Raw genomic sequence first — 11,084 nt, 5'->3', positions numbered from 1 at the left:
CGCCCAAAAAAATCTGGAGCAAAATTTACATAAGCAGCATTTTTTTTGGTTCTAAAATACCAGAAGAACAGTTATGCCCTCCTATTACGGTGCAGCTATTGGATATGCTTTAGTCTAGCCCGACTAATTTTCCACACGAACGAATCGATCAGCCATGTCGTTGGAGCACCTAGCATTTGAATTTGGCAGCCGTTGGAGGTGGGGCCCCCATGTCTGGTCTCCCGGCCCCACGTGCGTCTCCCTCCCCCGTCCCCCAATTCGAAATCGAGATCGCGGGGAGGACAACCGAAGCCAAACAAAAAAAGCGGCCCCCTCCATGCTCCCCAGGCCACCGCTCCATTCAAAATCGGACCACCGCTGCTCTTCCTCCCCCCACACTCACCCACCCACTCACTGCCCTCGAGCTCAGCTCAGCCCGAGAGCCAGCAGGCACCGCCGCCGCCCACACACCAGCGCAGCGGCTAGGAGGAGGAGGGGGAGGCCGCGATGGGCGAGGTGGTGCTCATCTCCCGCTCCGGCGACGGCTGCGGGGTCGTGGGGGAGCGGAAGGCGGACCACCAGGAGCGGCAGGGCCAGCAGGGGCAGGTGCTGGAGCTGCTGCTCGCCGCGCTGCGCAAGTCGGTGGCGCTGCCGTGCCAGATGGCGGACGCGGACGACCCGGCGGGCGGCGCGGCCGGTGCGGGCTGGGGGATGGACATCGGCTGGCCCACCGACGTCCGCCACGTCGCGCACGTCACCTTCGACCGCCTCCAGGGCTTCCTCGGCCTCCCCGTCGAGTTCGAGCTCCAGATCCCCTGCCCAGCGCCCAGCGCCAGGTAGCTTCCTCCTCTTCTTCTCCTCAAACCAATCTCCCGCGAGGATGAGGATTCGGTTCGAATTTCAAATGTGTTTTCTTTCCGGCCTGCAGCGCGAGCGTCTTCGCGGTGTCGCCGGAGTCGATGCAGTGCGGGTACGACGACAGGGGCAACTCCGTCCCCAAGATCCTCCTGCTCATGCAGGAGCGGCTCTACTCTCAGGATGGCCTCAAGGTAGCACAACTGCACAAGCACATTACTCTGCTCCTCTTTGCTCCTCAAATAGCTGAGTGTGTTCGTTGCTAAAGTCCAATTTGTTAACTGACTAATCTGTGTGGATGGAATCGATGATATGCATGCAGGCAGAAGGGATCTTCCGCATCACTCCGGAGAACAGCCAGGAGGAGCATGTCAGGGAGCAGCTGAACAGGGGTGTCGTTCCTGACGACATCGACGTCCACTGCCTCGCTAGCTTGATTAAGGTACTAGGAGCTTCTGGAGCTCACTGTTTTTAGTCTCTCTGGGATTCATTTGTGCAAACGCGTCCGATAAATAGGTTTGTGAGATTACAAGTGCAGAGAAATGTCTAGTAAAATGTGGTAGATTACAAGTTTTACCTTAGTGAACATTTTCCATGGGTAGAGCCATTGGTCCGTATTTTATGCCCAAGAGTGTACTGTTGTTCTCCTAATTAACTACCTTTCTGACGGACACTGAAACTGATGAGATAAGAGTGTAAATTTTTTTCTTAGTGAACATCTTCCATGGGCAGAGATATTGGTATCTATCTTTTTGCCCAAGAGTGTACTGGTGTACTTCTAATTAACTAGCTTTCTTCTGACAGAAAAAATGCTACTATGATACTGATGAAATAATTAATGTCGATTTCCTGACACCTTTAGCTTATTTATTTTTTCTTCAATTTTTATGTGTTTTGGATTTTCACACATTTGGTACTCCTGCATGGTGAAAGCATAGGGGTTAATTATGTTGTTCAATTCGATGCAGGCCTGGTTCAGGGAACTACCCGAAGGTGTGCTTGATAGCCTCTCACCAGAGCAAGTCCTGAACTGCAACACCGAGGAACAATGTGTGGAGCTGGTGAGGCATATTCCTGTAACATATGCTGCACTTCTCAGCTGGGTTGTAGAGCTCATGGCTGATGTTGTCGAAGAAGAGGGGTCAAACAAGATGAATGCACGAAATATCGCAATGGTTTTCGCACCCAATATGACACAGGTACTGATTTGCTTGCCACATTTCCCTTACTTGAAACATTTCTTTTTGACACAGTTGCTAACATTGGCGAATGATTCTCTTGCAATCAGATGTCAGATCCTCTTACTGCTCTGATGCATGCTGTTCAAGTCATGAACTTGCTCAAGACATTGGTTCTCAAAACACTCAGAGAACGCGAGGAGGATGAAGGATCATATTCGACATTTTCGTCATCGCCAACTTTATCCGATGGACTTGATGAGGTGGATCGTGAGCACAATCAAGGTGATGGCAATGACAGTGGGACTGAGAAATATGGTGATGACAGTAGTGAAAGCTCAAAGAGTTTTGACAAGGCCAACAACCTGATAATGGACAGCGAACAGCTAATTGGTTCGTCCAGGAGGCACACCTCATTTGAGTTTCGTTTGCCTTGCACCATCGACAACGACGAGGATAAATATCCATCGCTTAGCGAGATCGAAGAAGGTTTCTTGAGGAGGCTAGAATGGCAGGATGTGAGCAAAGGAGGCGATGAAGAGGAGGGAAGCATCTTCTCTACCTCCACCAAAGAGGCAGAGCAGCTGAGCTCCTCTGAAAGCATAAGTGAGTCTTGCAAGGTAAGTGATCAAACAAGTAGCACTGAAGATGCAGTTGGTACTGATAGCATTGAGCGGACAATGCAAATGGAGACCAGGACCGAAACTACACGCGAGAAGGCCACAAATGCCAAAGAAGTGAGCTGATCATATGCTCATTGCAAGGATGCAGATTTATCTTTGGTTGTCAATCTGTCATCCATGTAATGTAACGCTTAGCTGTAACTTCCACGCCTGCGTGTCATTCAGTCAACACAGGGTTGAGGAACTTTGTCGCAGTAATATTCTGTTGCTGAAGCTATGTAATTGACTCGTGTGGTTTAATTATGCCGAAATGCCTAGTTTCTGCTTTTGAGTAAGTTGGAGCTGTAGAGGCACAATAACTTGCTTCTAAACTATCCATAACCTTTTGTGAGTTTTTTTTTCCCTCGACTCTTGCTTCTGATGCAGCCTACTCAAATCAAGTCCAACATATGCAAACTCTTGCACCTAAGAGATACATTGAGTTCTAGAGGGAGAGGAAGATTACCTGTGCTGCGCGAAACCCCTGCTGTGCAAGCGGTTGTTATGGCACGCTACGGGCAGTGCACACAGCACTCCAAACTTGTACAAAACTATAGACAAAATAGAGTGCTTCAGTGGATGAACCATTTGATTTGAAGGGCTCAGAATTGTTATACAAACCCATGCAAGCTTCCTACTCGGTCTACAGAAGGTGCTTATATATATTTCTGTTCAATTTCAGAAAGTAAAACGACAAAAAGCAGAGAGTGCCCTCTAAAACACGGGTAATTATGCAGCATAAAAGGTCTCCCTTACACGAGTAACTAACAATATACCGAAACAATAGTGTTGTCAGCTGGCAGTTCATGGTTCTATTGCAAAAGCCTGGATTCAAACTCTGGGTTCATATTTTTACTTTCCTTTGAGCTTACATTTTTACTTGGTATATAACCAGTTCGCGCTAAGACCATTAGCCAAAGTCTAATCACAGGTAATGAATTGTTTCATAAAGCAGCAGACCACAAATAGAAGGGCTAAGATAAGGTATTTAAGGGTATCAGGAGATCAACAGAATAAATATTTTACTAAACGTCTCTTCATTGTCGTATTCTTCTTGACATAATTTGCAGGACAAAAGTTGGAGTCCGAGTATCGAACGATATGCAGCTTAAAAATACTTGAGATGATCTCTGTCCAAAGCATTGTAACAATCTCAACCTGTTTCACTACATGGAGGCATTTTCAGTACACACTGGACATCACCAAGTATTTAACTAATAAATTCTGCAGAAGAACAAGCATTCATGTGCACAACGAGTCATGCAGGATTTTCCCAATATGATCTACAATACATAGATATAGTAATGGATAAGCTTGTCGCATACCACAAAAATTTGCACGCACCTTGCGCACACGAGCATCTTGGATGACTAAAAATTTCAGTTTTTTTAAATTTTGTTTACTTTTTTTATTTACTGTTCGTCGGGTGTAGATGGGCCTAGGCACCGTTTTGAATTATTGTGATTGAACTGGTCTTCTCTAACCAAAGGATGGCGAGCATTACAACCTTTTCTCACATAAGTCCTGTAGTTTTTTTTCCTCTTTGCTGCACTTTGACGCATGATGCAGGGTGTGATGGTAACTTTGCAGAGGTTGGAATGAATGATTTTCTGTCTTTGAGAAAAAAAAAAGCTTTCGACCATCTATGGGTGTCGAACTTTATGGTGTTTTATTTCCACCATGGCAACTCTAGAATTCTAACATCTACATGAGTCTGTCACATGAGCTCGACATCATAGTCTTCTGAAAAATATGGGTTAGAGGCCTAGTTGTGTGTGCTGGAATGTCACTCTTTCATGGACATATGATCAACTGGAAAATGTCAATTTCATACCTGTAGCTCTTTCCCTCAAGTCCAATTGTCACCCCCAACTAAAAACAAGTCTAAATTTCATCCCAAGACAAACTATTTTCTAGATCCGTACTAAGTTTTCATATATGAAATTATCGCGTGGATTCTTTTACAAACAATGAACCAAAAATACGGCCACACTGAACAAATGAATAAAATTTTGTTGTTTCAACAATTATCCATGAAAAATAAAAACGACTAATACAAGAACAAAAATCCTGATGTGCTTCATTTCTTTTTCTTTTTTTGCGGGAAGATGTGCTTTATTTCTACAAACAAGTATCTAAGGAACAAAAGAGGATGGCTGCTGAAAACATATGGAAGTGTGCGGAACAAATTTTGTTGTCATAAACAAATATACAAACTTATAAAGTAGATAACCTTGGCGGGAAAAGAAAATCTGTGGAACAGCTAATGTTCTTGCAAACATAAATATAAGAAAAGCAAATTCGTTGGAGAAAAAATAATTACTATAATAAAATAATTGAAAATGGAAATATAGAATGCTAGAACACATGTAAAATATTTCTAGCAAAGCAATTAGAAAAGTGTGTAAATAAAGGATAAGAAAAAAATAGGAACCATGCGAATAATTTCTACTCAACATATTTTTGCAGGGAAAATCATTAGGACAAAGCTAAGTTGTTTTCTCGAATTTTCTGGAAAGTTTTTGGCAATTGGGCCGGCCCACAGTTATTGTGCTCTTCCCAACCCTAAGGTCACCATTTCTGTTCCTCCAAAAAAAAAGGTCGCCGTTTCTCGTCTAGGAAAAAATCGCCATTTCTGAGAGCTCCCATCCGAATCGCCATGTCCTCCCCACCATCGCCGCCGCCGGCGAGACGGCCGCCACCCACTCGAACCACCATATGCGCCCTCGGCGACGACCTACTCCGCGAGATCCTCGCCCGCCTCCCCGACCTCCCGAACCTCGCCCGCGCCGCCTTCACCTGCCACGCCTTCCTCCGCGCCGTCCGCTCGTCCCCCGCCTTCCGCTCGCTCCGCGCGCCGCCCCTCCTCGCGTTCTTCGTCGAGCGCGAGATGGACGCGGTCCCGGTCTACCCATCCCCCTGGCGCCCCTCCGACCCTTCCGCGACGCCGATTTCCTCCAGACCCGCAGCATGCGCTGCCCTCCCGCCGACCACGGAGTTGGACTACAGCTTGAACGGCGAGATCCACATCGCCCACCGGAAGCAGCGAGCCAGCTACAGCCCACTCACGCAAGCCCTGGCCCTCTTCCCCGACACCCAGATCCTGCCGGACGGCAGCTACCTTGAGCTCCACACGCTCTCCCACCAGGAGGAACAGGGGCTGCAGCGCGTGGTCTGCGTCGCGCGTCGCCGTGTTCTCGTCGCACACCATGGAGTGGCAGATTTTCCCATGGGTGGGAGAGGGCCAGGGCTCCTTCAAACCTGGCAAGGTGGTTGATGGATTCGTGTACTAGACCTTTGGGAAGGGAGCCTCCGGTATGCTGGTGCTCAATACAGCAACATCTCAGTTCCACCTAATTGATGTGCCGCCACCCTTGAAAGAAGGTTGGATGATCTTTACTACATTCAAGCTTGGCCAGACCAAGGAAGGGAAGCTCTGTATCGTGCACTTAAATATCAAGGGCGACATATATGACGATGAACGCAATCTCTTTGTTTGGTTGTGGAGAAAAGATGGTGATGGTGTGGAGAGATGGATTGTTGCGGTCATCAAGTGTTCAATGGCATTTCATGCTGAAGCAAGAATTTTGGCTGTCATTGATGGCTTTGTGTACCTGTCGATCGACTGCCATGCGTACGCTGAATGTCAGAATTATACTACTTCTCCAGAGTGGATCTTATCATTATGCCTGGAAACAACAGAGGTGCATCAGCTCTATGAGGGCCAGTGTCAGAGTTATGTTTGTGTCCATCCCTATGTCATGCAGTGGCCTCCTTGTTTGCTACACAGCCCATGCTTATGTGGGATGATGTCCGTGAAGTTTCTACCTACTGGTTTGGTCTCTAGATTGTATGATGTTGTGTTACTTTAGAGCACTGGATTAGCGTAGTCGTGTTTTAGATGCATGACGTGTCTGATTCGTTATCTCCGTTAGTGTATTTCCATTTTTTTACCGCAAGGTTTTGCGCAGAGTAAGCACAGGGTTAGAAAGCTCCGCACTGCTAATATCTCGTGAATCAAGCAAGGTAAGTTGTCAGAATAAAAAACTATTTGCATGCAACTTCCAGGCTAGAGAAATTATAAGTTGCATGTAAGGTTGAAGAAAAAACTCTGTTCATCCCATGCAATTATCAGGTTAATGGAAGTGTAGTGCCTAAAAGATAGCACATCCACCCAAACCTATGGAGGTTAATGGAAGTGTAAGTTGCATGTAAGGTTGAATAAAAAATTACTTCATCCCGTGTAGGAAAAATGTATGCACAAAGTTTATCTGATTTTACCCCGCCATGTAGTATCTACCTTCTCGTGAATCAAAAACGCACACGCAAATCCCATTATTATTGTGTGGGGTGTTTATTTGCAATCTGGATCGCCGTCGGTATGAAAAAAACGGATCTTGCGCTATAAATTATAAGTTTGCTTTCATAACAATATTTTAAAAATATTTAGCAGGTAAGATTAACATCATATTTAGATTCCACACATTTTTCTAATAAAATTTCATATACAATATGTTAAAATCAAAGTTACGGTTTAAAAGATACATATAATTTAGAAAATCATTTGGTTTGACTCAAATATATTCCAAAATAATATTTAAAAATACTTAACAGGTAAAAATAATTTCATATTCATATTTTATATATTTTTTAATCAAATTTCATATATAACATATTCAAATCGGAGTTACGTTTTAAAAGATATGGATGATTTTAAAAAGCATTTGTTTGACTTAAATATGATCCGCGGATGAATTACCTAAAACATCAGGGGGTTTTTCAAAAAATGTAAAATAACTATTCGGGTGTGACTTAAATCCGGACGGCGCGTTGATTTCAAGAAAAGACAGGGACTTTTGTGTATAATACGAAAATAATGATCCGTTTTAACTTAAAACAGGACGGTGTGTTGAATTCTCTGAAATAAAGAGACTTTTTCTAAAAAATGCCATGACGGACCAAAAAAACCCAATATACTTTATTATTAGGTGAAGATAATTTGGCATATTGGACAATAACATACCGTAGCAATAACGACGGTCAAGTGCTTACGAAGAAAGGAATAACTAATAATGAAATCATTTGTAAGAGGCAATCCAGAGTGCAACTGCATTTAACTAATGACAACCTTTTATACCTAAAAGAGTCATCCCACTAACTTATTTATTTTAACATACAAGTATGCCACATCACTATATAATTATGGATGAGATAAGACACACCTCAACATACAATCATGCAAGTTTTTTTTATAGAAAAAACGTGTCGCTCCCATATATGCGGGCACAAGCCCATTTTGTACTTCAGGCCCAGATCAACTTCGGAGCCCGTGGCTGGACAATAGCGGCCCACTCAACGCCCCCACCTATATAACCTGCTCCACACATTTCCGTCGCACCCTCTTCGCCCAAAACCCTACCCCTCGAGCAACCGCGCCGCCGCCGCTCCACCCAGCGTTCGGGTTGCTCGCCGCCGGCGAGCTCGTGCCGCGACTCCACCATGAAGGTACGCACTTCTCCCCTCCTTCCGATGCCCGCATATCTGACCCGAGACTGCGCTCTCCTCACCTCCCGATGCGCTCTGATGTGATCTGTCCCTGTGCGACGCCTGATTCGTGTGGTTTTGGCCTTGGTTTCAGTTGAACATCGCGAACCCCACCACGGGGTGCCAGAAGAAGGTCGAGATCGATGACGACCAGAAGCTGTGAGTGTTTCTCATCTCGCCCTTCGCCCTTTAGATCCGCGTCGTGGAATCGCCATGCTTGATTGCTATTGGGAAATCGCGTTTCTGTTTCCACTTTTGTGGAATCGTGAATGCTGTAGTCTTGTGCGTGGAACCATTATTTATGATTGTGTGTTAATAGGACGCTCTTATAAGTGTTATGGTGCGATTAGAATCCTGTTGAAGCTTTTGGTGTTGGAGTGGACTGGAATTAAAGTTCGTTGAGGGCTATTGACAGTCTTCTTATAACAGTAATACTGTATCAAGGATGTTTGCTATATTTTCAGTGTGGTTTCAAATTGCATCGAGCACACTATGTTTATTTTCTTACTTTGAGCTGCAGATAAATGTATATTAAGATTGTTTACTCTCAAATTGTATATTTGTATTCGACTTAGCAAGCGTACAGCAATATTAGATGGCTAAGCATATCCAACCCTTCCCACATTCTTAACAACTTGATTAACAGTGAATGGCTTCAAATATCTTTTGATGCTCAGTACTTTAGTTTTGAAAAACATAGGTAAGAATGGACCGTGTGATGCCATGAACAAGGTTGCACTGTTTTTTCAACTGCTTCAAAAATATGACGGATGATGCCATGACATAATGAAATTAGCTGTTTTAACTATTTTATGGGCATTTTTCGCAAAAAAAAAACTATTTTATGGGCATTGTGATAAAACAAAGTAGTTTACTTCTGAAATCACCATAAGCAGGCTTTTAGTGGGTGGCTAATGATCAGTATATTAATGTATGTTGATTGACATAATATTCCCGTTGGAGTTACCATTTTTTTTTTGTTTGGCTATATCTAACATTTTGGTATGAACTACAGGCGCAACCTTTATGACAAGAGAATCTCCCAGGAGGTAGTTGGTGATCTTCTGGGTGAGGTAATCTACTAGTAACTTCTTTCATGATACATAACCCTTCCGGATGTTTTGATAGTTTGATCAAAGATATCTGTCATTTCCTGTATTTTCAGGAATTCAAGGGTTACATCTTCAAGATCATGGGTGGATGTGATAAGCAGGGCTTCCCGATGAAGCAAGGAGTGCTAACTTCTGGGCGTGTCCGCCTTCTGCTTCACAGGGGTATAACTTTACTTCCATTGTACATCTTACTTACATTTTCCCTCTTGGATTGAAATCTTACCTGCATCTCTTTTGCGTCAATTCTGCAGGCACACCTTGCTTCCGTGGTTTTGGCAGGCGTAATGGTGAGCGCAGGCGGAAATCCGTCCGTGGTTGCATTGTCAGCCAAGACCTATCTGTTATCAACTTGGTCATTGTCAAGAAGGGTGAGAATGATCTGCCAGGCCTTACTGACACTGAGAAGCCCAGGATGAGGGGACCCAAGAGGGCTTCCAAGATCAAGAAGCTCTTCAACCTTGGCAAGGACGATGATGTCCGCAGCTATGTCAACACGTACCGCAGGACCTTCCTTAACAAGAAGGGTGAGCTTTCAACTGTGTTAGTTTACTGCATTAGCCCTATTCCTGTTCCATCGTGGATCCTGCTGTGTTATTTTGCCATCTTTCACTTGTCTTAAGGAAAGTTACTACTATTTCCTTTAATATCATAGTGCTTGTCTGAGCAGTTTTGTGTCTCTCATTTACCGCTTTCTTACCTGGATCACATTGATTGTTATTTCCAGGCAAGAAGGTGAGCAAGGCTCCCAAGATCCAGCGTCTTGTGACTCCCTTGACCCTCCAGAGGAAGCGCGCCAGAATCGCAGACAAGAAGAAGAGGATTGCCAAGAAGAAGTCCGAGGCTGCGGAGTACCAGAAGCTGCTTGCACAAAGGCTGAAGGAGCAGAGGGACCGCCGGAGTGAGAGCATGGCCAAGAGGAGGTCGAAGCTTTCTGCTGCCACCAAGGCTCCTGCTGCCTCTGCTTAAGATGGTTACAGTCCTTTGCACTTTGTTGGAAAAATCTACCCGCTACTTTCAGTTTTCTTGGGTTGGTAATTGTTGCAATTTTGCGTTAACATGGGTACTTTATCATTGTAAGTTTTGTTACTGGAGTAGCTTTCTTGGGTTTGTACCTGATGCAGTTTACCATGAACATGATGGGTACTCTATTGTCATGAGTTTGCCAGAGTTGTATGTTAGTTTCTACTCAAGTACTCTTATCGGCCATTTAATCTGCTCGTTACTTTTTGCACCTTGTTACTTCCTCCGTTCCTAAATATTTGTCTTGTTAGAAATTCCAAATGGACTACGACATACGGATGTATGTAGATATATTTTAGAGCGTAGATTCACTCATTTTGCTCCGTATGTAGTCATTTTTGAGATCTCTAGAAAGACAAATATTTAGGAATGAAGGGAGTATTTTTTAATTAAAGTACTCAATGAATATTATCCTTGAGCTTAATTTTGATGGTTGACTTGTTTGGCGCATGATGAAATTAGCTTGTTATAGGCAGGTGAAATGAGCTCTTTGTTTGGTCGGATTTAATTTTTGTTGTCAAAATTTGAAGAACTTGAAGAATTTTGCTAAGCTACTTTGGCTTAGTACTATATTGAACATTTGATTGCACGCAGATATCGTTTATGAGCTCCCGCGACATCTCCTTAAGCTTCAAAACGAAGAACATGGTGCAGGCTGCGGATGAGTATTAGCTGCACGGTGAAGGACCCCAAAAACACAACACACATACACACTGATCCACCTCTCAAAAAAA

General features: G+C 44.1%; 2 protein-coding genes and 1 pseudogene across 2 annotated transcripts; all 3 read left to right on the top strand.

Annotated features, from left to right (window-relative positions):
* The first annotated feature begins 321 nt into the window (after nt 1-321).
* On the top strand, nt 322-2,991 carry LOC119353006 (rho GTPase-activating protein 5-like). Its single transcript, XM_037619586.1, has 5 exons — nt 322-815; nt 908-1,028; nt 1,157-1,276; nt 1,803-2,033; nt 2,123-2,991. Exons 1-5 carry the CDS (start codon nt 487-489, stop codon nt 2,756-2,758), a joined length of 1,437 nt encoding a protein of 478 aa, XP_037475483.1. The 5' UTR covers nt 322-486; the 3' UTR covers nt 2,759-2,991.
* Nucleotides 2,992-5,304: 2,313 nt separating this feature from the next.
* On the top strand, nt 5,305-6,563 carry LOC119353007 (annotated as a pseudogene).
* Nucleotides 6,564-8,076: 1,513 nt separating this feature from the next.
* Nucleotides 8,077-10,558, top strand: LOC119353005 (40S ribosomal protein S6). Its single transcript, XM_037619585.1, has 6 exons — nt 8,077-8,179; nt 8,313-8,377; nt 9,234-9,291; nt 9,384-9,492; nt 9,582-9,854; nt 10,055-10,558. The coding sequence occupies exons 1-6, from the start codon at nt 8,174-8,176 to the stop codon at nt 10,294-10,296; spliced, it is 753 nt and encodes a 250-aa protein (XP_037475482.1). The 5' UTR covers nt 8,077-8,173; the 3' UTR covers nt 10,297-10,558.
* The last annotated feature ends 526 nt before the right edge of the window (nt 10,559-11,084 follow it).

This window comes from Triticum dicoccoides, chromosome 2A (genome assembly GCF_002162155.2).
Source record: "Triticum dicoccoides isolate Atlit2015 ecotype Zavitan chromosome 2A, WEW_v2.0, whole genome shotgun sequence".
NCBI classification, from domain to species: domain Eukaryota; kingdom Viridiplantae; phylum Streptophyta; class Magnoliopsida; order Poales; family Poaceae; genus Triticum; species Triticum dicoccoides.
This window is presented reverse-complemented; position numbering and strand designations above follow the sequence as displayed.

Bases quoted from the DNA above. Each gene is read 5' to 3' on its own strand.
- LOC119353006 (XM_037619586.1), top strand. From the start codon at position 487: ATGGGCGAGGTGGTGCTCATCTCCCGCTCCGGCGACGGCTGCGGGGTC. The intron at 816-907 runs GTAGCTTCCTCC...TCCGGCCTGCAG, and splicing joins TGCCCAGCGCCCAGCGCCAG to CGCGAGCGTCTTCGCGGTGT. The intron at 1,277-1,802 runs GTACTAGGAGCT...AATTCGATGCAG, and splicing joins GCCTCGCTAGCTTGATTAAG to GCCTGGTTCAGGGAACTACC.
- LOC119353005 (XM_037619585.1), top strand. The intron at 8,378-9,233 runs GTGAGTGTTTCT...TATGAACTACAG, and splicing joins ATCGATGACGACCAGAAGCT to GCGCAACCTTTATGACAAGA. The intron at 9,493-9,581 runs GTATAACTTTAC...TCAATTCTGCAG, and splicing joins CCGCCTTCTGCTTCACAGGG to GCACACCTTGCTTCCGTGGT.